The 26,701-nt window shown below is 50.6% G+C and overlaps 1 protein-coding gene across 7 annotated transcripts in view; it reads right to left on the reverse strand.

The window, feature by feature from the left end:
- Positions 1-6,578: 6,578 nt before the first annotated feature.
- The window catches only part of FBXO21 (F-box protein 21), a 53,113-nt gene continuing 32,990 nt past the window's right edge, over positions 6,579-26,701 (reverse strand). For 2 of the 7 annotated variants that reach the window (XM_067700747.1, XM_067700746.1), the window contains exons 12-13: positions 25,391-25,480; positions 20,601-24,836 (exon numbers count right to left, since the gene is read on the reverse strand). In XM_067700747.1, the coding sequence (XP_067556848.1) occupies positions 24,649-24,836; positions 25,391-25,480 (278 nt within the window). In that variant the 3' untranslated portion in view covers positions 20,601-24,648. The other 5 variants (XM_067700749.1, XM_067700748.1, XR_010933332.1 and 2 more) reach the window with 4 other exon arrangements.

Raw genomic sequence — 26,701 nt, forward strand, 5'->3', positions numbered from 1 at the left:
GGGAGTGCTGAGAACCAGGTGCCCATACCTGCAGGCCACAGGTCCAAGCTGAGGGTTATAGCCCTTTCCAGGGACAAGGATGCCGTTCAGAGTCACCAGGGGCCTCCTGAAACCTGCCAGAGCAGCAGAGTCAGCCCCCTCCTGGTTGAAAATCCAGCTCCCCTTTACCCTCTGTCAGGACACTCACAGAGCTGGGGCGGCACCTGGAATGTGCCTTTGCAAAGCTCGCGGGCGGTTCTGAGACCTAGCCAAGCCGGGGAAATGTTGGCTGTGGGGGCATCAGCTGGTCCAAGCAAACTGGAAAGCCGCCTGGGAGACTGCATGTCAGGTCAGAAGGACTCTAGAAACCCAAACTGGCCTCTGGATCAAGAAATGGGGCCCTGGGCCCGTTGGGAATTACCCACAACTGCTGGACACAATTTTGTTCCGACTTAAAATATCTGTTCCTGGAATTTTATTATATTAAATTATCCAAGGATTAAATGCTGGGGCTTTTTGCTGGGGAGATAGAAAATGACGTTCTCACGGCTACATCTCCTCCCCTTTGGCATGGCTGCTCTCAGAGCTGGTACAGTACAGGTGGGCAGGGGTAAAAGCCCTGGGACATTGCCCTGGGGCAGGCAGGAGGCACGTGGCCTGGCTCTGCCCCTCGGGTGATCGCGGAGAGACTCCCAGTGTATGGGGTGAAGGGAGGTGGTCTTTGCTCCATCGTCTGTCTACCCAGTCAACTTCATCTCAAGCTCCGCTGGCCACGGTCAGTTTCTAGACTAGCATTTGTGCTGGTCCCTTCTGCCAGGAACTCCGCTGCTCTCCATTTTCCCGTGATCGGGGCTCCTCAGATCTCAGCATAAACATCACCTCCTTGGAGAGTCCTTCTCAGGGCCCCCATCCGCTCTCCTGGGTCTGCTGCCGTACAGGCCGCCTTCTCCAGCCAGCGGGAGCTGGAAGGCTGGGTGTGATGAGCACAGGGAATTTGTTCCTGGCGGCAGGGCTTGGAGAAAGAAGTGGGAGCTCCTTGTGGCAGCAGGAATATGCGGGCTTGCTTGTTCATTCATTGATTCATCGCCCATTTATCGAAGGTCTGCTGTGTACAGGGGCCTGCCTGGGGCCTGGAGCCACACTTCTGCTCTTACGGGAGTCCTGGAGGAGTGGGAGACAGACACACAGGAGGTGACAACGCAGCGGGGTAAACAAGGCCCCGCAGAGATCTGGAATGTTCAAGCTGGAATGGCCGCTGGAGAGACTGTTAACCCCTAAGCTGAGCTTTGGGGAGTCCATGACTGTCCCAAACTGTGGTCCCAAAGGGACATGCCAGAGGCAACTACTGGCTGGACAGAAGTACCTGTGAGGTTTGGGGGCCCTGCGGTCACCCACCCTCTGCCTGGGCTTTGCCTCCTTCTCTGGCAATGATGCACACACACGGCAGGGCTCTCTGCACACAAAGCCTGCTGCCCCTGTTCCAGGACATCAGGCCTTTAATTCAATCCTGCTAATGGCGTCAGAGCACCAAGGAGGTCTGGAGCGCTGCGTGGGGTCTGGCTGGGCTGATTGGATCTGTTGTCTGGAGCCCTGGAAGAGGGGGCACCCTGTGTGGTGATCTTTATTCTCCCCCTCACTCAGTGTGACCTTCGGAGAGCTAGGGAACACTTTGGTCACCAGGCAACTGCCTCTCTTCTCCCAGAGGAGCTGATTACAAACAGTGGCTGCAGTGAGAATGGCTGGTACCTGTGAGGCCACCAAGGGCAGCTGAGCCCAGAGATGGTGAGGATGGTCTTCATTCGTCTAAGGGAAACAGACTACCGAACCACACTTGGGCCAGTGGCTTTGCCTCCCTGGGCCTCAGTTTCCCGTCTGTAAAGTGGGAATAACAATGGTGCCTTCTTCATGATGTTTATGAGGGTTAAATGTGGATTCATATATCTAAAGGGCTTAAAACAGTGCCTGACACAGGAAGTGCTATCCAGTGGGGTGCAGGTAAACAGGCCCTGAGAAAACAGAGGAAAAGCTCTACCTTGCAACGTTGCCCATTTCCCTGTTGTAGATACTCCCACCATGGTCAATTTCAAGGTACCAATAATTGAACAATGGGCTTGCAAAATTCCTGAATGTTTAATCATTTGTTCTTGCAAGCTGGTCTGAGACAATTCAGCACACCACTACACAGTAGGCTGTTATTATGATTCATATGTTCATTTGTCCACTCATTCACTACTGAGTGCCAGGAATTCAGATACTACAGTGAGGTAGTCTCTGACCTCAGAGTCTGGAAGGAAAAAGATAGGAACAGACCATCATTAGTGCGTACACTACTGGGTACCCAATACATGCCCATTTTATATTTTTTTAATTTTTAAAATAAATTTATTTATTTATTTTTGGCTGCGTTGGGTCTTCGTTGCTGCACGTGGGCTTTCTCAAGTTGCAGTGAGCGGGGGCTACTCTTCGTTGCGGTGTGCAGGCTTCTCATTGCGGTGGCTTCTCCTGCCGCGGAGCACAGGCTCCGGGCACGCGGACTTCAGTAGTTGTGACTCACAGGCTCCAGAGCGCAGGCTCAGCAGTTGTGGCGCACGGGCCCAGCTGCTTTGCAGCATGTGGGATCCTCCAGGACCAGGGTTCGAACCTGTGTCACCCGCACTGGCAGGTGGACTCCTAACCACTGTGCCCTGGACCAGGGAAGTCCTGCCCATTTTATTGATGGGAAAACCAAGGTGTTCAGAATGGATGGTAAACCAGAATCAGAGTACACACATGCAGTTGTGTAAATGGCAGTTCACCCGTATTGCTCTCCTGGCCCTCTGATCACTTAGCTTGGGGCGGGGGGGGGCGTCTCCGAAGGGTTGGCAATGTTCTGGGAGCAACAAAACACTTTTCTTAATTTGGGGACCACTGACCCTATGAAAGTTACAGGGATTCCGAGTGCCATCTTGCTTGGCCTTTGACTTAGAGCAGACACACCTAACCACTTCAAACAGGTGAGGATCAGTGCTGCTCTTGTAAATAAGGTCCAAGGAGGGAAGCCCCAGAAATGGCTACACCAGTGTCTTGACTCTGAAACAGCTTTTCTCTTAAGCTCACTTAAGCTCCTTATGCTGGTCTCATATGTCTTGGTCTCTTGGTTTCAGTGTGAATGGAATCAGAGAAGAATCATGCCCAATTTGAATTTTGAATTAAAGGTGTCCTTTTGGTTATCTTTTATTTGTTTTATTTATTTTTTTGTTGCTAATATATTTTTTAACATCTTTATTGGAGTATAATTGCTTTACAATGTTGTGTTACTTTCTGCTGTATAACAAATGGAATCAGCTATACGTATACATATATCCCCATATCCCCTCCCTCTTGCGTCTCCCTCCCACCCTCCCTATCCCACCCCTCTAGGCGGTCACAAAGCACCTCCCTGTGCTATGTGGCTGCTTCCCACTAGCTATCTGTTTTACATTTGGTAGTGTATATATGTCCATGCCACTCTCTCACTTCGTCCCAGTTTACCCTTCCCCCTCCCTGTGTCAAGTCCATTCTCTACGTCTGTGTCTTTATTCCTGCCCTGCCCCTAGGTTCTTCAAAACCATTTTTTTTCACATTTCATATATATGTTAGCATACAGTATTTGTTGTTCTCTTTCTGACTTACTTCACTCTGTACGACAGACTCTAGGTCTATCCACCTCACTACAAATAACTCAGTTTTGTTTCTTTTTATGGCTGAGTAATATTCCATTGTATATATGTGCCACATCTTCTTTATCCATTCATCTGTCAATGGATACTTAGGTTGCGTCCATGTCCTGGCTATTGTAAATAGAGCTGCAGTGCACACTGTGGTACATGACTCTTTTTGAATTATGGTTTTCTCAGGGTATATGCCCAGTAGTGGGATTGCTGGGTCGTATGGTAGTTCTATTTTTAGTTTTTTACGGAACCTCCATACTGTTCTCCACAGTGGCTGTATCAATTTACATTCCCACCAACAGTGCAAGAGGGTTCCCTTTTCTCCACACCCTCTCCAGCATTTATTGTTTGTAGATTTTTTTGATGATGGCCATTCTGACTGAGGTGAGATGATACCTCATTGTAGTTTTGATTTGCATTTCTCTAATGATTAGTGATGTTGAGCAACCTTTCATGTGTTTGTTGGCAATCTGTATGTCTTCTTTGGAGAAACGTCTATTTAGGTCTTCTGCCCATTTTTGGATTGGGTTGTTTTTTTGATATTGAGCTGCATGAGCTACTTGTATATTTTGGAGATTAATCCTTTGTCAGCTGCTTCGTTTGCAAATATTTTCTCCCATTCTGAGGGTTGCCTTTTCGTCTTGTTTATGGTTTCCTTTGCTGTGCAAAAGCTTTTAAGTTTCATTAGGTCCCATTTGTTTATTTTTGTTATTTCCATTTCTCTAGGAGATGGGGCAGAAAGGATCTTGCTGTGATTTATGTCAGTGTTCTGCCTATATTTTCCTCTAAGAGTTTGATAGTGTCTGGCCTTACATTTAGGTCTTTAGTCCATTTTGAGTTTATTTTTGTGTACAGTGTTAGGAGTGTTCTAATTTCATTCTTTTACATGCAGCTGTCCAGTCTTCCCAGAACCACTTATTGAAGAGACTGTCTTTTCTCCATTGTATATTCTTGCCTCCTTTATCAAAGATAAGGTGACCACATGTGTGTGGGTTTATCTCTGGGTTTTCTATACTGCTTTTGGTTATCTTTTAAACAATCCTTTCTCACCCGAGGCACCCTGATCTTTGAAGCTAACCTTGGGTGATGGTGTGCTGCAGGAGACGGATTCAGATCTAAGTTGCGTCCCAGCTCTGCCACTCCCCGGGTGGTGTGGCCTTGGGCTGGTTCCTTTGAAGCTCTGAACCTTGATGTCCTCATCTGTATAATGGGTCCATAATCCCATCTTTACAGAGATGATTCAGCAAGGGTGAAATGGCTAGGAGGTGACAGGGCTGGGATTGGATGATGAGCTGGCCACCTGCAGGACCATGAACTACCCAGCAGGGCAGTACCACTGGCTGGGATCCTGCCACCTGGTTCATCTTAGCACCTCCGCAGCCAGGGTGTGGGAGTGGGGGCAGGCACAGCCACCTCCTCCCTCCCTCCCTGCCTCCCCTCCCTCCTGAGATGGCTGCAAGTACCAGTGGGACCCGGCTGAGGGCCTGGGAGGCAGGGTGATAAATATATGCTGGGGTTCAGAGTCAGCACAGCCGATAATTTGGGGCTTATTTGTGACAGGATGCAGCAGGCACGTACCATCTGGGCCAGCTGGGGCAGACGGAGGGCAAAGGCAGGCTGGGGCGGGGTCGGGGTGAGGGCGGAGGTAAGAGGTGGGCCCAGGTGCCCCACCGCGCGCCCCCCTCCCGAGGCTGTGCTGACTTGGCAGTGCCCGGGCCGCTCCCGCTGACTGGGCACGCTTCCCAGTTGTCCACCCTCAGCTGTCTCCGCAACCCTCCCAGGGCTGGCTGTGGACAGCCGAGATGGGAACCAGATCCAGCTCTACCCTTCATGGAGAAAGATGTGGATGTGAAGGAATGACAGGTTCCCAGCTGCTCTTTCAAGGCTCTTTACACAGAGGAAACATCTCCTCTGCCCAAGAGACTCCAGCGTGGGGTGGGGGGAGAGAAAGGTGCTTTGGGGCTTCTGGGTCCTCCACTGCATGTAGAGGCAGGTGAAAATCCTGGACAGGGTTTAGTGTTTTGATCTGGCAGAGGGACTGCTGGGGGGAGAAACTGGGGAAGAGGAGCCCCCCTCCCTCCCCACATTGCAGTGGGCGGGAGCCAAGTTGGGGGGCTCGGGGGGGATTAAAGAGCCCCTTGGAATTGGCAGGCTCGACCCTCTCATTTTCACCAGGGAGGAGGGTCAAGGTCACATAGGTCTAAACCCCAAAGAGGGAAGGAGCATAGAGAGGGCCCTGGACCTCAAGCCCAGCCACCAGATGTCACAGGGTGAGCGGAGGCCTGTGGATTTCTGGGGAGAGGGAGGCAGGTGGGGACAGGAGAGTCTGTGCTGGGGGCGGGGCTCAGGAGCAGGGGCTTCCAGAAGGAGGCATCCCTCCCAGGGGACCCGAGAGGCCAGGGCAGAAGGCGAGGGCACAAGTGAGACAGCACTGGGGCTGCCCTGAAATCCACGGGGAGCCGCGCGGGCTCAGTTCCTGCGCTGCGCACTCCAGGGCTGAGGAGTCAGGACCCCCGGGAGGTGCGTGGTGAGGCCTGAGGGTTGCCTGACAGCACAGGCCCCTCCCCTCTTGGGGGGCTGTCTCGTGGAGCCAGGGTGCAAGGTCAACATCACGCGCAGCCGCAGTCATCCTCAAAAATCCCCTAGTGACCATAAAGTCTGGTCCTTACAGGTTTATGCACACAACCCTGTGCAGGACATACGCATAACATCTAAAGATGCAAACGTCCAGTAAGAAACCGCGCACGAGCGCCTAAGTATGGCAAGACATCATTTTAAAGAGTATTTTAAGTTTAAACTGTTCCTTTTCCTTTTCTTTCTCCTCCCCTCGCCCCAATCCCTCCAATACTTCCACTAAAAGCTCACAGCTCCTGGTGGGGAACCATAATTTAACCTTAGGTTGACCTAATCTTTGTACTTAATCTCTCCCCAGAATTTATTAATTTCAGAAAAAGTCAGCAGTTACCTGCCGGGACTCGGAGCAAGTTCTGGACCGGAGTTCTGCTTCCCTTAAACGGCAGGAGTTCCCACACTCGGGTGTGTATAAGAGTCCCCCAGAGCGACTGGTGCAGTGGGCTGGGGTCTGCATGTGTCAGAGGCCCCTCAGGTGCCGGTGAGGCCGGGGCCAGCAGGACGGAGGCACCTGTGCCCTCTCACTGCCCGGGAGCATCTAAATCCAGAGCTGGCCAGGGACCGTCCGCCCTCTCCCCTGCTGACCCCTGCTCTCTATCCCCATCTTACTGGTCCGGCGTCCAGCGTCCAGAAAACTGGGGGTGGTGAGCCGATGGAGAAGTAACAGATCAGAAACCCCACCTTGGGGGTCACCTGGCCCCGTTCCTACACCTTCAACGAATTCCTTCGGCTCAGTGCATCCCTCTGAGGGGGAAAGGCGGTGACGCTGTACCGGCAGCTGTTACCGAGCTCGAGAAAACCCACATCCCCCCAAGCTGCTCTGCTCTTATGTCACCAGAAAGCATCTCCCGTCAGGCCTCAGCAGCTATTCTTAGTCTGGAGAACACACCTCCGCCTGTTAGAAGTCTCTAGACTTCAGCAGGCTTTTTATAAATCACTTATAAACTCACAGCCTGCCGGACGCTGGTTAAATACTTCTTTCTTGTAGGCAGAATGTTCGAAGAGTCTCTGGGGTGGGCGCTCCTTCCGCCCCAGGGAAACTTGTAGATAATGTAATATCAGCAATGATCACTTCCATCGATTGAACCTGCGCGCAGCCCTTCACTACTAACAGCAAACAGGGGCGTGCATTGTGTGTGTCGAGCTGTGTGTGAGTGATTTCGGAGGCAGGTACAGTGCCGTGGTCACAGTGCAGCTGAAAGACCTGGGTTCAAATCCTGCCTCTGCCGCTTACAGGTCACGTGAGCACGAGGAAGTCACTCTGCTTCTCTTTGCCTCTGGCTAACCAGGATACCCACAGATTCGAGGATGCTGCGCTGCTGTGAAGGTGACTAGACCTTAAACAGGGTCTTGGAGCAGCGCAGATGAGCCTTCCAGGGTCTGCGCTGCTCCTGACGTAGTGATGAGCAGGCACGCTCCGCGGACGTCCTCGTCTCTCCGTCCAACCACAGGAAACGGAGGCCCCCGCCTCCAGGTTAAATGACCAGCCCACGCTGGTTAGTAACAGCAGCTTAGCTTGAACCTGAGTCTGGTCCACTGCAAAGCGCGGGCACTTATGACGCTCTGCTGCCCCCTAGGGCATGCGGGGGTGGAATCAGACACCATCCAGGCCCGTGGGGCTCCCAGCCTCTCTGAACCTGTGACCCAACGAAAATCAGCCCACTCCATCCCCCCCCGGTGGGGGGGATGGCCATCTTCCTCTGCCATCTGTTTCTTTCCCCCTTGAGACCTGGAGTGCCCCGTCGCTGAGCCTCAGTTTCTTCATCTGTAAAGCGGGTTGATGATAACGGCATCCACTTTGAAGAGTAGCATGAGGATTAAATGACATGGCTTTTCTGAAGGCACGGTCCCTCACCTTCTCCTACTGGCCCCACCAGGGTGGGGGGCCACCTTCAGCCCCCTGGATGAGGCAGCCCCCTCCAAGACCAAGTGATGTCCAAGATGTGCCAAGGCTGGGAACGCTCACATCTTTTCCTGGGTCTCCCCACCGACCTCTTGGGGTATCATCTTCGGCACAGATCCTCTGGGGACTCACGCTGGTTGTTTGGCTGCATGAACGTCTCCCTCGGACGCTGAGGCTCGGCTGATGTCCTCACCAGGGGGAGGTGTCCAGGAGAATCAGAATGACGCTGACCTCCACCTACTCCCCTAGCCCCCAACCCCATAAACATTATGGAATAACCCGAGTGTGGTGAAGCACCATCTGAGGACTGGATCCAGGCGTTTCCCACATTTCTTTCACATCTGCGAGGGGAGACCACACTTGGTTGAACTCACTGCAGGGCCAGTGCCTATTGCTGGCTCCAGGAGGGAGTGAGGACCAGAGAAAGCACAGAGACACGACCCCCAGGGTGCAGCCTCTTCCCGGCCCCTCCAGTCTGGCGGTTCCCAGTTATCAAGGGGGCTCCTCACTCCATTTCTGGCCTCATCACACCCTGCAAAGATGATGGAAGCGGAGCGTCTCAAATGTGATGCTCCCAATAGGGGTTGAAGCTGCTCAGGGGGTTGGGGGAGAGGGAACAGTGTGCCCAGCTGCTAACTTACTTGCTGGACTAGAATGAATTCCCCTCACCTCACAAGTTTTCCCATCTCCTGCTGGTGCATCACCCAGCGACCAGTCCTAAACTCTCCTTTCTGGGAAGTCCTCCTTCCCTGTCCTCACCTCGCACTGCCCACTTCCCTCTCTGGAAAGCTACAGAGTGAGGGTAACAGGAGCCGGGATGCAGAACCAGTGGGGTGCACTGCAAGTTCTCTGTAAGAGTCTTGAGCCTGGCAGGTAGCGAGAATTCAGCCAGGAAGGAAGCAGTGCAGACAGATGACACAGTTCAGTGTGCAGCTCTGAGAAAACCTGGGGCTGGACATTCAAATTGGGGACGGATTAGGATATTTGTCATCAGACCCAGGGAATCTGGGCTTTGAGACCACTACCCAGTGTTGGGGGTGAAGGGGACTTGGAATCTTCTGTCAGCAGAGTGACTACAACTAGGGTTCAGCTGAGGTCCCTGGAAACATCAATTCCTGGCCAGACAGCACTTTGCAGCATTCTGCACTTGGGGGTGGGGGAGCACAGGCTTGCTAGGGTGGCACAATACTCACCCCAGAGGAGTTAGTATTTAGTACAGAGATGATGAAGTAAAGCAAAGTTATGTGTTTTGATCCTGTATCATACTGGAAAGTAATCCACATATAGTTTGTGTTTTAAGCCTTTGAAACGTTTGCAAGAATTTGAAATCATCTAAGAGAAAGGCTTCGTGATTCCATTTTATATGAACTGGGTAATCAGTTACCGCCAGATTATTTTTCCAATTGTGGTAAAATACACATAACATTAAAACTGACCATCTCTAACCAGTTTCAAATGCACCGTTGAGTACAAGTGCATTCACATTGCTGTATTGGATAGATCTTTACCTTGAAAGTTATAAGAGAATTTTACTGCATCTGCAAACAGTATGCTACTGTGAAGTTAAGACTTGCCATATTTTCTTTTTTTTTTTCTTTTTTGCGGTACGCGGGCCTCTCACTGTTGTGGCCTCTCCCGTTGCGGAGCACAGGCCCCGGACGCGCAGGCTCAGCGGCCATGGCTCATGGGCTCAGCCGCTCCGCGGCATGTGGGATCTTCCCAGACCGGGGCACGAACCTGTGTCCCCTGCATCGGCAGGCGGACTCTCAACCACTGTGCCACCAGGGAAGCCCCAAGACTTGCCATATTTAAAAGTTCAACTTTGTAGATGTATGAGAATTTATGGTACACTTGGGAAGGTTTTGAAAAGTGCTTAAGGAGAAATCAAATTTATTAAATGCATTGGTGCACTTAAAATACCTAAGGGAATTTAACTGGTTTTTTACAAAAACAAAAGTTATTGTAAAATATAGTCAATTTATAAGCAAAATAGTAAGATTCAAAAATTCTACACAAAATCTTAAGAACTGGTGTTTCAAATCTGTACTTGTCATAGATAGAACATTAACTGGAAAAAACCAACAGAGTTCCCTGAATAATCTTACACAAAAAGCCCTTTCAGGCACCAAAAAACCCCCTGCTGACAAATAAGTGCTTTACAGCCTTCAAACCATTTATACATAAAATACCTCACGACTCAGTGGTTCCCAAATTTGAAGCCTGGAGGACTTGTTCAAATACAGATCGTGGGCTCCTCCCCAGAGGTCCTGATTCAGCGGGTCTGGGGCCCAAGATCCTGCATTTCTAATGAGTTCCCAGGTGATGCTGATGCTGGGGGACCGGGGACCAGACTTTGACACCCGCTGCACTAGAACAGAGGCCAGGCATTACCATCGTCAGCTGTGTGGCCTTCGCTAGTTATCACTGTCCTTTGGACCTTAATTCCCCTGGCTCCAGCACGAGAATAACACAAGGGCACTTACCCTGCAGGGTTGCCGTGAGGGTCAGAGAGACGTGCAGGCAGGGCTGGCCCACGGTGGGCTCGCAGTGTGTGGGAGAGATGATTGTATTATACTGCTCAAATCCTGACATGGCCTCATAGCCCGGGTGCCTTTTATGGCCTCCATCCTCCCAGCATAGGGCTGTGCACATAGTAGGTGCTCAAGAAATACTGATGGCAACAACGGGGACTGCCCCTTCCCCATTTACTGCGGACAACCAAAGCTTGGTCGTTATTGCTCCAGGCAGCCTCACAAGAAGCACCTGGCTCTCGGGGTTTGCTTTCTCCACGAAGGTGGGGCAACTGAAGATGCTCTGTGCTCCTGGTGCCCGCAGCTGTGGCTTGTAGGCATGTGAGATGCTCTCTGTTGAATTTTGAGTGAACTGAAAGGCAATGAAGGATTCAGAGCACAGCCGTTGGTGGGTTCAGAGCACAAGCCCCTGCTGCAGGACGGGGATAATCAGACCCACCGTACTGGGAGGCGGCAAGGGGCAACGAGATGGGCCATGTGTGCATGCCGGCCAGAGGGCCAATGTCAAGGCAACACTGGAGTTTTCTTCCCTGACTGTTCTTGTGCAAGAAGCTTCTGCCATTTCACCCCTCACTCATGCTGTACTGTGTCCAGCTAGTTCCTGGGTCTAAAATGCAGAAGACAGCACACGGGCTTCTCTAAGATGGATGTGAGGAGACAGATGGCGCTCCCCAGCTGGGGTTCCTCAGACCCCTGGCTCCCTGGAGTCTAGGTTTTTACCACAAAACTTCTCGAGGATTCTGCACAGTTGGTTGGAAAGCGAACAGGGAAGACTGGGAAGCCACAGCAGGAGGAAACGTATTAAGCTGCCTTCTCTTTGTGCTAATGAGCATTTATTTATATGATAATGCAATAATACAGCATTATTTAGGTTATTTAGGATCTGTTAGACTGTGAGTGAAGAGTGCTTGTTGTAAATATCACAGACAGGTCCTCTCCCTTTCATCCAGAAGTTGGAGATGAGCATTTCCAAGGCTGGCACAGAAGCTCAGCAAAGTTGGAGTCTGGGCTGGCATTTCTATCATTCTTTGGGCCTTCCCCTCACGGCTGCAATGTCTTTCGATAGTATTCAGTATGCAGAGCTGAGGAGTTGCAACAGAGACTGGCCTGCAAAGCCCAAAATATTTACCATCTGGCTCTTTATAGAAAAAGTTTTTCTATCTCGTCCTTACCGTGATAAGCCCCACTATTTAAAAGACAGAGGGGGGTCTGCTCTCAGGTTGGCAATACTCTGGCTGGGAAGATGACATGCACAAAAAAGAGAAAACAATAGATACACCCATGACTAGAGTCTGTATGTGTGGAAGTTTGGGGGTCAGCTCTGGAACTGGATGGCTAGTTCTCTTTTCCTTCTAAAATTATTTCTTCTACCCAGTGCTGCCTGAGGACACTTTCCATTGCGTTTGGCAAATGCCAAGGCGCCACGCTAGGTGCAGGAAGTACACACGTCACGGAGATCCAGCCCCTGAATCTGCCCTTAAGTTGCTCGAAGTGTTCTGGGGGACACAGGCAAGAAATGAACGTCCCAAGCGACAAGTGCTCTGATAGGGTTAAGCTTAAGATGCTAAGGGAGCGGGGTCAGGCTGGCGAAGTGAGGAGGTTGAAGCTGCCGAGGGCATGGCCGCGATGTGGGAGGTAGGGTGTCCCTGCAGAGGGAACAGCCCATGCGGTGGCCCAGAGGTGGGCGTGTGTGGAGAAATGAGGGAGCCTGTGATCCGGGGCTGACGCAGAGGTTGTGTGCTAGAGGGCGGAAAGCTGCCCTCAGGAGTGTGGGCTTTATCCTTGCAACTCCCATCAAGCAAGGGATTAACTGGAAGGGATACGTACTTTAGAAAGATCACCTTGGATGCGGCTGAACTTTCAAGGCAGGAGGCAGCAGGGGCCTGCACCAGGCTGGTGGCAGCGGGGATGCACCCAGGTACCCTCTGCAGGACCTGGTGGTGGATGAAACATGAGGAGTAAAAGAAGGGGTGATGAGCCCTTCATTCAATTTCGGGATTCAGCAGACCCCTCCCGAGGGGGGGGTCCCCGTTTCCCTCCGGACACTTCCCCAGCACAGGGTGGGAGGCCACACAGCCGATTTCCCTCCTAAGACCCCTCTGATTCACCCAGTGAGTCTACTGTCTCCTCTTTGGCCTGACACTGCCACCGATGGGGAGATGGCAGGGCGTTCCCGAGACCTGGATGGTTCTAGGCCCAAGGGAGGCATAGCCTGTCCTGGTCTGTGCGGGCGAGGAACCATGTCCTCGTTCTCTGAGTCACTTACTGGAGCCAAGGAAGACCAGGTTTGTTCAGCAAACACTATCTCAAAGAGAGGGTGTCGGAAGACACAGCCTCTCTCCTGTGACTTTCCCAGCCTGTTCTGTTCTGGTGGATTTGTGGCACATTCCACAAGGCAGCAATGTATGGCCGAATCCGAGCCGTCTGAACCCCGCCCATCCCTGGGCCACCGAGGGGGAGGGGCACTTCCATTTAAAATAAAACGATGACAGCGAGGCAGCGTCTCCAGGCAAACAAGCAGGTCCCCCGCAGATGCAAGGCTTCTGCAGGTGGAGAGAGAGCTGATCGCAGAAAGATCTCCGGATCAGGAGGTGCAGTGGGTGTGGACTAATCTCCCCCAGCCTTCAATCTGTGCTGCTCAGCAAGAGAAATGACAGTAGTAGTAAAACAAGCTGGGAATGGATTTTGCTTTCTTCTGAGTCACCCGGGGGAGGAAAATGGAAAATTACCTCTCTCTCTCTTTCCCAAATGGGACACGAGTTCCTCGGAGGGGACAGCCGAGCCTGGGGCGTGCAGCCAGCTGGCAGGATCCCTGGGCCATCTTGCGCGGCGGCCGCTCTATTCTGGCTCTCTGCGTGCGCCCATTCTGCGTCGCCTCCTGGCAGGTCACACGGTGCCGGAGCCTAATGAGCTCTTAAGGCTAGTGATGCAGCTGGTTTTGGGGAGCTGTGCAGCCTGACCGGCGGTGACATGCTGAATGGACCTTGCCCAGACAGTGACACTTAGCAGAGTCTGTCACTCCCAGAGGAAACTACAGAACATTTGCCCCAGCCCCCTCACCCCAGAACCATCTGTTTGTCTCTATTACCACATGTCTATGCTACTGGGAAGGAGATTTCCGCCTCCCCTCCTACGGGGCTCAGAGCGGGGGAACTGCAGCTCCACACATCAGAATATGCATCTCAGCCCTGGAACCAGCCCTCTGTCCCCCCTTCCACCCCCGCCCCCCAGCTCCAAGCAGAGGGCAAAACCGAAGTAGAATAAGCAACAAATGATAAATGGTGCTTGGACGCTTTCTAATTAAGAGAAAAGTTAGGTGGAAGACTTAACACACATGGAGGAAATGGAGCCGTTGATAAATAACACACCCACATAAACGTGTGACCGAGTCACCATCCTGAGAAACCAAGGACTCAACAGGTGGTCCTCTGAACATCTCTGGCTGGCAGCTGCTAATCCCTGGAAAGGGAAAAGGACGATGAGCACACAAAGAAATCATGCTTTGCCAGGAGGTCATAGAGCGTGTGCCCTGAGTCTACCCTTCTGACTTTCACTAACTCCACCCACGTGTTCTCACTGAAACTTTCTCACAAGCAACATCACTGAAAACTGTCAACATCTTTAATGGGAGGGGTGCCTTATTCTGTCTCCAGGAGGATAAGGAGGTAAACTCCACCAGGAGACTTGTTATCTTAGTTTGGGCTGCTTTAGCAAAAACACCATAGACTGGGTGGCTTAAACAACAAATGCATATTTCTCACTGTTCTGGAGGCTGGGAAGGCCAAGATCTGGTGCTGGCAGATCTGGTGTCTGGTGAAGGGCATGTGTCCTGGTTTGTAGGTAGCCAGCTTCTTGCTGTGTCCTCACATGATGGAGGGGGTGAGGGAATAGTCTTGCTGTGTCCTCACATGATGGAGGGGGTGAGGGAACAGTCTGAGATCTCTTTTATAAGGGCACTAATCCTATCACGAAGGCTCCACCCTCATGACCTAATCACCTCCCAAAGGCCCCACCTCCTAATACCATCACCTGGGGGTTAGGTTTCAACACATGAATTGTAGGGGCAGGGGTGGGGGGGGTGACATGCCAACAGTCAGTCTATAGCGGCTATAAAGAGCAGCTTGGAGTCAGGCAGAGATGGGCTGGGATCTGGGCCCTGTTCCTTCGTAGCTGTGTCATCTTGGGCAAGCTACTCAACTTCTCTGAGCCTTAGTTTCCCCGTGTAAAACTGGGAATATTCCTAATACCCCCAGGACTAGCAGAGAATAAAGGCTCAGCAGAGTGTGAGCTCTGACCCAGTGTGGAATGTTTGCGCTTTTGGGGAGCGTGTCCTATCACAGGAAGGTGCAGTGACTCCATCTAACATTCTAGAAGCATTTGTCTGCCTCTTCTGTGTCAGCCCCTGTGAACCCAGAAAGGAGCAGGTGCGAACACTGACCTCGTAAGGTCTCCCTGAAAGTGGAAGGAAAATCTGCCTTGTTGCACAACGGAACGGAAGATGCCAGCCAGCCTGGGGTGCACGAGCTCCTGCTCACACCTGGGGCTAAACAGCCACGACATTACACCTATGGCCGCCTCGGGTGTCAATCACCCACACATGGAACTGGGCTATCCAAGGCTTGAGAGGACAGTCCTGTTTGGGTCTAAGTCTTGGCTGACTACGTTTTCCATATTATGAGGTCCAGGTCCTGAAAGCAGAGGGTGAACGGGTTCGCCAGGATGGAGCACCTCAGCCCCAGGTGCTAACAGACAACCTGCCCAACTGGATTCAAATGTGTGTAACCGAGCAGGACGCTATGGGGCCTTCCCAGGTCAGACCCCTCCCCCATCTCCTCTGCTGAAGCTCCTCTCGGAAGTACCTGGATAACAGTGTCTGATGCACATTCCCTGAGCTGTTTTACAGATGCTAAAACTCCCACCAGATGGAAGATGTCAACTACTTGATGACCATGAGCACAGAGCCCCCAGGTCTCCTGGAGCCTAAGGACTGATAGTTAAAACTCCTGTGACATCGCCCCATTACCTCACCATCACCCAATCAGAGAATTGTGCATGAGCTGATCACAGACCCTGGGTCGCCCCTCCATCACCTGGCCTTTATAAATAGTTTCCTGAACCCCATCAGAGAGTTTGGGGTTTGGGGGCATTAGCTGTCCTGAAGTCCTTGCTTGGTACCTACAAATAAACACTGCACTTTCCTTCACCACAACCTGCTGTCTGTAGATGGGCTTTATTGCGCGGGCGAGTGGACCCGAGTGTGGTTCAGTAACATGCGTATGAGCAAAGCTGACGTTTTGGGGAACAAAAACCTAAAACCCCAAAGGGACACAGGGAAACTTTTGGAAATGGACACGTTTATCACCTGGACTGTGGTGAGGGGAACACAAGTCTATGCATATATCCAAACTCACCAAGTTGTATACATGAATTATACGCAGTTTTTATTTATTTATTTACTTTTGGCTGCACTGGGTCTTCACTGCTGCACGCGGGCTTTCTCTAGTTGCGGTGAGCAGGGGCTACTCTTCATTGTGGTGCACGGGCTTCTCATTGCGTTGTCTTCTCTTGTTGTGGAGCACAGGCTCTAGGCACGCAGGTTTCAGTAGTTGCAGCACGCAGGCTCAGCAGTTGTGGCTCATGGGCTCTAGAGCACAGGCTCAGTAGTTGTGGCGCATGGGCTTAGTTGCTCCGTGGCATGTGGGACCTTCCCGGGCCAGGGCTTGAACCCGTGTCCGCTGCATTGGCAGGTGGATTCTTAACCACTGCGCCACCAGGGAAGCCCTATACGCAGTTTTTAATATATACCGATTATACCTCAATAAAGCTAGAGGAGGGAAAAGCAACTTCCTTTAAAAAGTCTTTGCAGCCTTCGGGCTTCCCTGGTGGCACAAGAATCCACCTGCCAATGCAGGCGACACGGGTTCGACCCCTGGCCCAGGAAGATCCCACATGCTGTGGAGCAACTAAGCCTGTGAGCCACAACTACTGAGCCCACATGCTGCAACTAATGAAGCCCACGCGCCTAGAGCCCGTGCTTCGCAACAAGAGAAGCCACCGCAATGAGAAGCCCGCACACCTCAATGAAGAGCAGCCCCTGCTCACTGCAGCTATGAAAAGCCCGCGCGTGCCAACGAAGACCCAACACAGGCAAAAATAAATAAATAAAATAAATAAATAAAGAGTCTTTGCAGCCTTGGAATAGGGTTTCCCCAAACTTCAAGAGTGCAAACTGCTGGGATGGGGAGGGATAACACGTCCTCATTTTCCCTCAACAAAGTCAATGTGAGTGAAATAGAGTGGTTGAAGGTGGTCAGGTGGTTGTCACAGCACAGTCGGTGAAGAAATAACGTTCTAAATCCCAAATAATGAGGGATGATATTACTGGCAAGATATTTTCTGAGGTCAAGTCCAAAGGCTCAGGCTCTAGTCTCTGCTCTGAGACCCATGCCAGATCAAGTCACTTTAACCTCGATGAGCCTCATTATTTCTCTTTGTAAAATAACAGGAACCAGGGCTCTAGCAGCTGATTCTTAAGGGGTCTGTTAGCTTTCAAATTCTCTGTGGAAACGGTTTCATACGAAGGTAGCCACTACCCAGAAAGTCTTATAACCACACTTAAAAAAAATCCTACTTTTATAAGAGGTAAGTAACTCTCTAATCAGGTTTTTTTTTTTCTTTAAAGGAACCGGTTCTAGGAGATTCTGGGGTCAAGTCAATTAAGGGAAGACAAAGCAACACCCATCTAAACAGGTCTTTGGAATAACATTTTAGCACCTGCAGGTGACAAAAGTGTACTTATGTATTCACTACAGCTCCTGGCACAAACGTGGGCACGTTAAAAGACACTCCAAGATAGGACAGCAGTGGTCAACCAGTAGGAAGGAAAAGACAGCAGCTCTTTCCAAAGCTGCCTCCCAGGTGGGGCTTGAATTCTCAGTGGGGCAAAACTAATTGTTGGGGGGAGTGAAAAAACGATTACTCTCTTGATATGTAAGGCACAGATACACATACAATGCCTCAGGGGATATACAGTGAGGTATTAAAATTTCACGGCAGTTCGCAGCACCTCTATTCACAAGTGCTAAAAGGTGAACACAACGCACATGTCCATCAATAGCTGAATGGATAAACGAAATGTGGTCTATGCATAAATTATTACTTGGCCATAGAAAGGAATTAGGTACTGATTCATACTACGAAGTGAATGGACCTTGAAAACATGATGCTAAGTGAAAGCAGCCAGTCCCCAAATGCCATATATTGTATGATTCCCTTTACATGAAATGTCTAGAATAGACAAACCCATAGAGATAGAAAGCAGACTGGGACGGGGGTGGGGGGAGGCTTGAAACGAGGAGCGACTGCTTCCTGCTTCATGGGGACAGAGTTATTTGGGGACAGTAAAACGTTTTCATCTAGATAAAGGCGGTGGTTGCCCAATATTGTGAACGCGCTAAATGCCACTGACTGTACACTTTAAAATGATGAATTTTATGTTCTATGAATTTCACCTCAATTAAAAAAAAGATCAAAACAATTTCATGGGGTGAGGGCTCTTAGGAAAAAATTATCTTAAAAGGGTCCTGGAGTGGTGGGGGGTGTTACTGGAAAAAAGGCTGAGAAGGACCGGGGTGGAGACAGGTAAAACATACTGTGGGAAAAGCCTTCTGCACGGGAACAGCCAGGACAGACCATCAGCACATTGTGACGGTAGATTATGAAAGATTTCCACAAACCTGAGAAGATGGTGTTCTAGAAATAGGAGAAACTCAAAACTCTCATTCAAAGTGCTCTCTTAATTTTCCCCAGATTCAACGACTTCAATAAGAACATTTCCATTAAGAATTCTGTCATTTTCACAGTGTTTTGGGGCAGGAGCCCACTGTGGCCCCCTTTGCCTGGCAAAGCAATAAAGCTATTCTTTTCTACTTTACTCAAAAAAAAAAAAAAAAAAAGAATTCTGTCATTTTAAGAGAAGTAGATGGAAATTCGATCTAACCACACAAGGAGTCTAGAATGAACTGGTTCTCCCCTCCACATTTTTCTTTATTCTGTACAACTTCTTTTCCTAAGTTCAGGAAACAACCTGCTGTAGCTCCTTCTACTCCCCAGAAGACACTGACATCACTGTCCCCAGTTTTTGTTTTGTTTGTTTTTTGCACAGCGAAACAGGAAATGGCGCTTCCTATGGAAAAATCAGCCCACTTTGAACTTAAAAACCAAACCAAAAAAAACCCCCAAAACGAAACAACCACCCCTGCAAGAACTGCTGTGACAAACCCTAAACTCTACGGTGTCAGCTTAGCAGGCGGGTGGCTAGGAGGTTGAAGGGTGTCTGGGGTTATACTTGGTTAAATTGCTGCTTATAATTTGCAAGGTGGAGCCTCGGGCACTGTAGCGAGTCTAGAAGCTGTCAAAGATACAGAATACAGGGTACCGGCTGCTCTTTGCAGCAGCTGATAACAAGATACCTGAGAGACGGACGCTCAGACAAAAACGTGCTGGTTTAGAACTAAAACAGCAGAGTCAGAAATGCCAGGCTTCCTAAGTTGGGAAAGGCACTGCTTCTGGACACCACAGCAAAAGATAAGGATGGAAATCAGTTTGAGCAACGAAGGCCCCTTAGACACTTGCCCGTTCAACAGCGAGACTCGGCTTTGACTAATTGCAGAGTCAGGCGGCCGCCACTAGGTCAGGAAGGGACACGCACCAGGCAGAGAAGCTAGGAAATAAAGTGGACTTGGGAGTTCCGGAAAAGAACTCTGGGTATGATTACCTGTGCAGGTAGTAGCTTGCTAAGTTTTTGAGGGAATTGTTGCCAGAGGGATCAGAAGCTTGAAAAACGAAACAAAGTCTTGGATTGGGGCTGTGAAAGCTACACAGCTTGCAGGGAGGGTGCACCCGCAGCACCCACTTGTGAGGCGACCAGAACGGGCCCTAGAGGGCCGGATGGGGTGCGAGGAGCAGTGGACGAGGGAGTCCCTCCCACAGAGCACACTCAACCTCCCCCATGCCCCACAGGGAGGCGGCTTCACGACGCCCACCTGCCCCGCAGTATTTCATCAGCCAGCGCCCAGGGCCTACTGTGTGTCGTGTTCTTTTTCCAAGCGGGAGTTTTCATTGCATTTCCCTGCCTCACCAGTGAGTGGGAACTGGGAGGGGGATTATGGACTGATGGGGAGGACGGCCCAGCTGGGCAGGAAGTGGGTGAGAGGCACAGACAAGGTGGGGACCCCAAACCTTTCACTTTCCCCACCTGGCACACAGGAGGCCACCGCCCAGCCTCCTCTGGAGTTAGGGTGCGAGCCGGTGACTTCAGTTCCGGCTACTGAGGCAGAAGTACCTACGGGTGCGGCTCACCCCTGTGAGGTCTCCACGCCCCCCCGACCCGCCAAGGCTATCTGTTGCGGGGAGAACCGGTTGCGGTGGCAGCGTGGCCTGCAGGGACCCCCGCTGCTGGTGGTCGTGCTGTGGCAGGAGCCAGCAAGACGTTTCTGAACTGAGCTGCCCACAGCCTGGTGCCTGGAAGCCCCGCCAGCCTGACTTCAGACGCTGGCTCCCTGGGAGGGAGCGTGCCCTGCAGGAGAAAGGCACACCGCCTGACCCCCTCTGCCCCCTCTCCTCCACCCTGGCCTCCCTGGAGGAAGGTGAGGGGGAGTGGGGAGCGCTGCCCCCAGCCCCAGAGCCCTCCAGACATGTCCCTCCACGCTCCCGCCCTCCTGCTGCACAGCAGGTGGCCCACGGTGCTCTGGGAAGCCACACCCGCTGGGCCTGGGTCTCCAGGTGACTGCATGAGGGCCGCCCGCCAGCCCACTCCCCTGCCCTGTGTTACGTGAACAAGAAAATTCTTCTGTGTTCAAGACATCATACATTTTCGGGTCTATTTATTACAGAACTAACATTACCCTAATACAATCATTGCTAAATGGCCGTAATACATTTCTTCTGTAATTGCACATAAGTTTTAGTCACCAAAGGAATGTTCTTTTCTCCCAAGACTCTATAAATTTTCAGAACTGAAACGCGAGAAGTTAAGGTTGCAGCCAGGCAAAGGGTAAAGACACTTGCGAGGTAGTTGCTGAGGTTGTCGGCAGTCTGGGTGCGGGGAGCTGGGGCTCAGAGGTCAGGTCCCTGGGTTCACAGCCAGGCTCCCCACCTGCGAGCAGTCCGCTCAGGGAACTTAGGCGGGCCTACACCTCAGCAGGGGTCAGCAGACTGCAGCCCACGGGCCAGCCGGCCCCATCCAGCCTGTGGACTGTTTCTTCACAGCCCTCTAGCTAAGAATGTTTTTTACATTTTTCAAACCGAAGAAGAATACGTGACAGAGACCTTACACGGCCTGCAAACACATTCACCGCCCGGCCCGCGTCTTGCAGGGTTGCCGTGAGGATTATAAGCAGTTGAGGCTGGTGCCTGGCTTAAAGTGAGCACGCAACGCAAGGTAATACCTGCAGTACAGCTGTTAATGTCTCCAAAACCAGACTGTCACAGAGCCAAATTCTGCATTCCTTCTAGGTGAACAGTCTCTCCTTCCCTCCAAAAATCAAACAAAAACCATGAAGAGTTACAGCTTGATTATCACGGCCACAAGACGCTTTAGCATGAAAAGGCTGCTGGCAATCCAACTTCACTCCCTTGGAACGTGAACGAAGGGAAAGACATGTCCCCCCCTTTACAGCAAAGGGGCCTGGTGGTAGCGGATGAGAGTCCAGGACATGAAAGCGTGACTCGGTTTAATACCTTAAGAAAGACTCAGACGTTTTAAACGTAGAACGAGACTTTAAGTGGATATTAGAAAATGTAAAACGGATTGAGCAAGAGTATTGATGCTGGTTTTTGAAATAACATGACTTTGCAATGTAAACGCACTTCTGACGGAGAGCTATTACGAGGCTCGGACAGAGACACCACGAAGCCAGCCTTTCAAAATCCGATTAGATGGATCATGTTTTCAAATGAGACGCTTCGCAAGACTGGTCTGCTGGTGACGCGGACTAGGTTTGGGCATAACTGACGTCTCGCTGAGACTGTGTTTCCCAAAGCAGCTCTGCAAACCCTGGGCCTCGGGGATGCTGTGCACATGCAGGTGTGCTGGGGGAGGAAAGTTCTAGGGCCTTAGAAGTTGGGAAGACACCACTACACTCCCCTCCTGGAAAGTCACAAAGTACAACAGCATGTGAAAGGCTCTGAGAAACACCGCAGTGCACGAAACTGGTGACGGCTCAGCTGTGACCATCCCTTTCCGTGTCGTGTGTGACAGCACACGTGTGACAGCGCTGGGGAGCGGCGCTCAGCGGGACGCTGTGGAAAACGCCGCGTGCGTGCAGCTATCGGGTCAGCATTAACGACACACCAACTCTCACTGCAACTCTCACTTTACAACACGTAACTCGACATAATCAAAACGCTGCAATCTTTGCGTTACAACCGGACACTCTCAAGATGACTAGCCAGCTCGAAAAATTAACGTTTGGCAGGGAAATCATAATATAAAGGTGCTCTGTCCGCTCGCTGATGTAAAGAGAAATTCAGTAGAGCCAATTTTTGCATATTTCAATCAGAATGAGAACTGAGAGAGATTCTGCTGCTGTCACGGCTGGGCTTTCTGTTCTGGAACGAAACCCGGCAGGCCATTTGTGTGGTTTCTCTGGATAAGTTCCATTTATTAATCATTGTACAAAAAAATCTTGGCATTCATTTGAAGAGAAAAGAAGTTACTATATCCAAATATTTAATATTTCAACATTGTGAAAGTTCTACTTTTATAACAGGGGTTTTTAAAGTGGAGATAACGTTTCGAAAAATTTTAAAAAGAAACTTATGATTTATTAGAGTACAGGATCCAAAACACATTTTTAGAAAAATATAAAGTGCCCAAAGACCAACTCACACAGGTGACACAGGCTTCCTGGAGCCAAATGAAGCATTCATGAAGAAACACTTTTAGAAACAGTCTAGATACATATTTACAGGGGGTCAGTAAAGGTAAAACCGTCTTTCTTGGCTTCGATGTTACTCTAAGAAAAAAGGAAATCAAACCAGAAAACCAACAACTGTAACTCTCAGCATGCCACAGATTCTTAGTAATGCAGCTCATTAATATTAATGCCACAGTATCTAATTTTCACCTTTAAATGAGAGTAGTGTAAACCCCCCAGCCTCAGACGGGCCGGGTGTTGTGAGTGGTCACAATTTCAAATGCAAGTCCAGATCATCTGACTTTGGATTGGACAGATGAGGAACACGGGTCCTGGACCGGAGCTGATGGGGGCTGGCTAGCCAAATCCCCATCTCTTTCCCATAACTGCCCAATAGCTGTCACTTGCTAGTAAGTGGTCTCAGGTGGCTTCCCCAAACCTTGGTCAACCCAGGGTTTCCAAAGGGTAAACGAGAGGCAGTCATCAAACATGGTGTGACAATACTGCATGCAAATGGTCAGACAGGCAGCGAGGCGTGGCTGGATCACAGCCCCCGAAAGTCTCATTCACTAGAGCAACTGGAATCTTTTAAACTTAGAGTAAAGTAACTAGGTCCTAACTCCAGAAGTTAGCTGCTACTGGTTAACTACAAGGTCAGCCCGCTGGAGAAGGGACAGGTCGAGAACGGTGGGAGTCCGGAGCCGAGTTAAGACTCGGTACCTTCACGCTCAGGTACCACGAACATGGAAAGGACAGGTGCCAGCAGAGCCTGGCTATGCAGCCGGACTCCCCAGCGGCTTGAGCACAGACTTCCTCCCGGTGCTTTCACAGCAACGGTAACTCGAGAACACGGGCCACACTCACGTCTCCTTTCCCACAGGGCACACGCTCTTAAAATTGGAAATATTCCGTTTATTTCTACCCCGCCACATTCAAAAAGGTCCTGAAGTGATTCTAAGGAAGGACAGGGAGCACGAAAACTCCCCTTTCCTTTTTAATTTCTAAGTTTCATTATCTCTTCTTTTTTCTGGTTATAAAAGTGAAACCTCATTTTCAGGCCTTTGGAGACCACGGAGTACGGTTTCTAAAAGCAGACATTTTAACAGCAGATTGTACTTCCTACTACAAAGAAAACTCATCACTGATTTAAGATCTACTTACAATACTGGAGTAGATTTTTTAAAAAACCCCACTTATTTTAAAGGGAGGAAGAGCAGATGAATGTGGAAAACCCCATTCACAAAGGCTATTATTAATTATGCATTTTCTCAAAGAATTTTATGTAATAAAATAGAAAACTAATAATTCGTAGAGATATGAGCGTAAATCCAAGAGACGAATCCGGAAGGCAAAACTGTGTCATTCTCTCAATTCAAATAAAGAAAAGGATAAATGCCTGAAATCTGTTTCAAGAATTAGAAAAAAATAAATTCCAATGCTTCTGATTACCATTAGTTTGTTAACGACTCCAGAGCTAAGATGCTGCCAAGATCACCTAGAGCTTCAGCCCTGGATCGGCACTAAATTCAGGGTAAAAAGACAGATGATCCTGACTGAGGAGTGCACATATTCCACAGAGAAATCAGAGAGAAATGACTGCAAACGGACAACCCCATCTGTCCAGCAAATGAAACGTTCTGAGACGATGTAGACAGACACAATGGGAAGTGAAGAAAAAGAACGGTTATAAGAGTGTCGACTGTGAGACGTCATGAAGACAGCATGTCACGAACTGTCACCACAGGACAAGCATACAAGCCATGCCACTGAACACAGTGCCTTTCAATGAATCACTAGTGTAGGCGGAGAGCAACATTGTCTTTGCAGCTGGAGGAGAGCACACGTGATTTAAACTTAGTAGGAGGCAATCAGCACTACTTGTTAAGTGGCTTTCCCGGTGGTGTGAATCCAGAGGGATCCGTGGAGACATCTCCGTCCGGAATCCTGTTCTCTTGGAAAATAGCAGCAGCAGCAAAGGTACAATGTCCCCCTAGACTTTACTCCACATTCTCTTTCTTTGCACTGTAAATATTCTGCACCGTTTCATAGACAGACTCCAGATCCTCTGGGTACCGGATTTCTAGCTCTGCGTTCGGGATGTAGTGAGTGCCCGTGAACTCGGAGAAATAGCGTCCGACGTCAGGGTGTGAGATCTCCTGAGGCTCCACGTTGTACTCCAAGTTCTCTGTTGGCAGAGAGGCACACGGATATTCTCATTAAAGCTGATGTCTGCAGCATCTTTTATCCAGAGACCCTCCTATCACCCGTTCTGAGTGCATTTTTGAGGGGGGGGAAGAAAAGACAGACGTTTATAGAAGTCGGAGGAGGAAACAGGAAGAGGCGGCACGGCGAGGCCACTGGAGGATGGAGGGAGGGAGCTCGGGGTCCTCCTCCAGCTCCGCAAGGAACACAAGTGTTTTCCTTCTCTCAGAGCAAAACTCCAGCAGTCCCTCGGGGTCCGCACCCTAGGGGCTCAGCAGGCTTCTCTGACCTGATCCGACAAAAAGCCACACGTGTGGGCCGAGGGTGGCCTAGCCTGCTCGGTTCTTGCCAGCGGTGAAGCTGCTGAAGCCGCCTGAGCAGCGCTCGCACGTCTCTCCCTGTCGTCCTCCTCCTCCCAGTCTGCTACTGGGAACCGCCCTCCCACCACCCCAGCACCCTTCAGTGTTTCCAAGGGCGAGGACCCGGCTCACAGGGCTGGCTTGGGGTCCGAGAGGAGGAATGAAAAATGGCTCGTACCTCTAGACCCTACAGGGATATGGGCTGTGGCACCTCTATCATCTCTTAGGAAAACCACACTACCTCCCTTCCGTGTTCCCCGTTTTGCCACTAGAGAAAGCAATAGAAAATAAGACTCCTTTAAAACGGAATGAGAAAAAAAGGGGCGATAATACCTGGTATTATACCAGGTATTTTAAAGCCTGAAATCCTCTCAGATGGCCTCTCCCTCCCCAGGCTATTTGAAAAACGGCTCCTCCATGGGACCAAGGAAAGGACAGTGTCTCGTGGGCCCTTCCTCACTGGCCATAGAGCCCTGGTCCTAGATTGCGTGTGGCCCCCAGTCAGGAAAGGCCACCCCCACCCTCCATGTCCTGGACCAGAAAGGAGCTGCCCAGGCAGGCCTCCCCGCTCTGACTGTGTCCCAGATCCGTATGAACCGTACTTAGCGCCTATTGCCAAAATCAATTCAGGGAGTCTCTGCGCGAGCCTAGCTGATGGGCTAACTAACACCAATGGTGCAGCAGGTTATCTCTTCAACAGCTCGTTAAACATCCTGAAATGCTTGTTCAGGACCTTCAGTGCCCTCCACCCAGAGTACACAGGATAAACACAAGCGCCTTTCGGAAGCCTGCCTGTAACAGATGTTTGTCTTTCAAGAGAGGGGGAAAGACTCTGTAATCCAATCTGTAACTTTTCTACACGATGGGAGGATTTAAAGAACTTTTGTGCTTGTAGCTGCTTTAGGCTGTTTATTCAGACTACAATTGGGGATGTATCAGTTTGAGAAAACACCACCTTTATGGACATCACATACCAATCACGAGCAAAGATGAACGTTCAGACATTACCTCAGCATCGCTCAGGAGAGCAAAAAATGTAGCAACAATCTAAATGTCCAACTGCAGGTCACTGTGTAAATAAATGACGGCACATTAATTCAGCAAAATCCTAGACAGCCAGGAAAACGAGCAACCTGTTTTCAAGACGCGATGGGGGAAGTGGGAGGAAAAACACATTATCACTTATAAAAAGCCAGGAAGGCCACATACCTGCGTTGCTACGTGACATGCACATACAGCTACACATTTTACGTGAACTCCCTTAAGCTGGGCACGTACAGCGCGCCAGGCACCGCGGGACGTGCACAGCCTCCAGCTCACAAGGCTCCACGAAGAGCTCTGGTCACACGCCCTCTTGCGGCCGAGCTGACAGCAGTAGGAGTGAGGACCCTGCCCAAGGATTCAGCCGGGGCTCAAACCCAGACGGCCCAGTTCCAGGGCTAGGGAAGCAGCTGAAGAGAAGCGTCCCCGTGCACTGTCCCGCCAGCAG

Source organism: Pseudorca crassidens, chromosome 12 (assembly GCF_039906515.1).
Source record: "Pseudorca crassidens isolate mPseCra1 chromosome 12, mPseCra1.hap1, whole genome shotgun sequence".
In the NCBI taxonomy this organism is placed as follows: Eukaryota; Metazoa; Chordata; class Mammalia; order Artiodactyla; family Delphinidae; genus Pseudorca; species Pseudorca crassidens.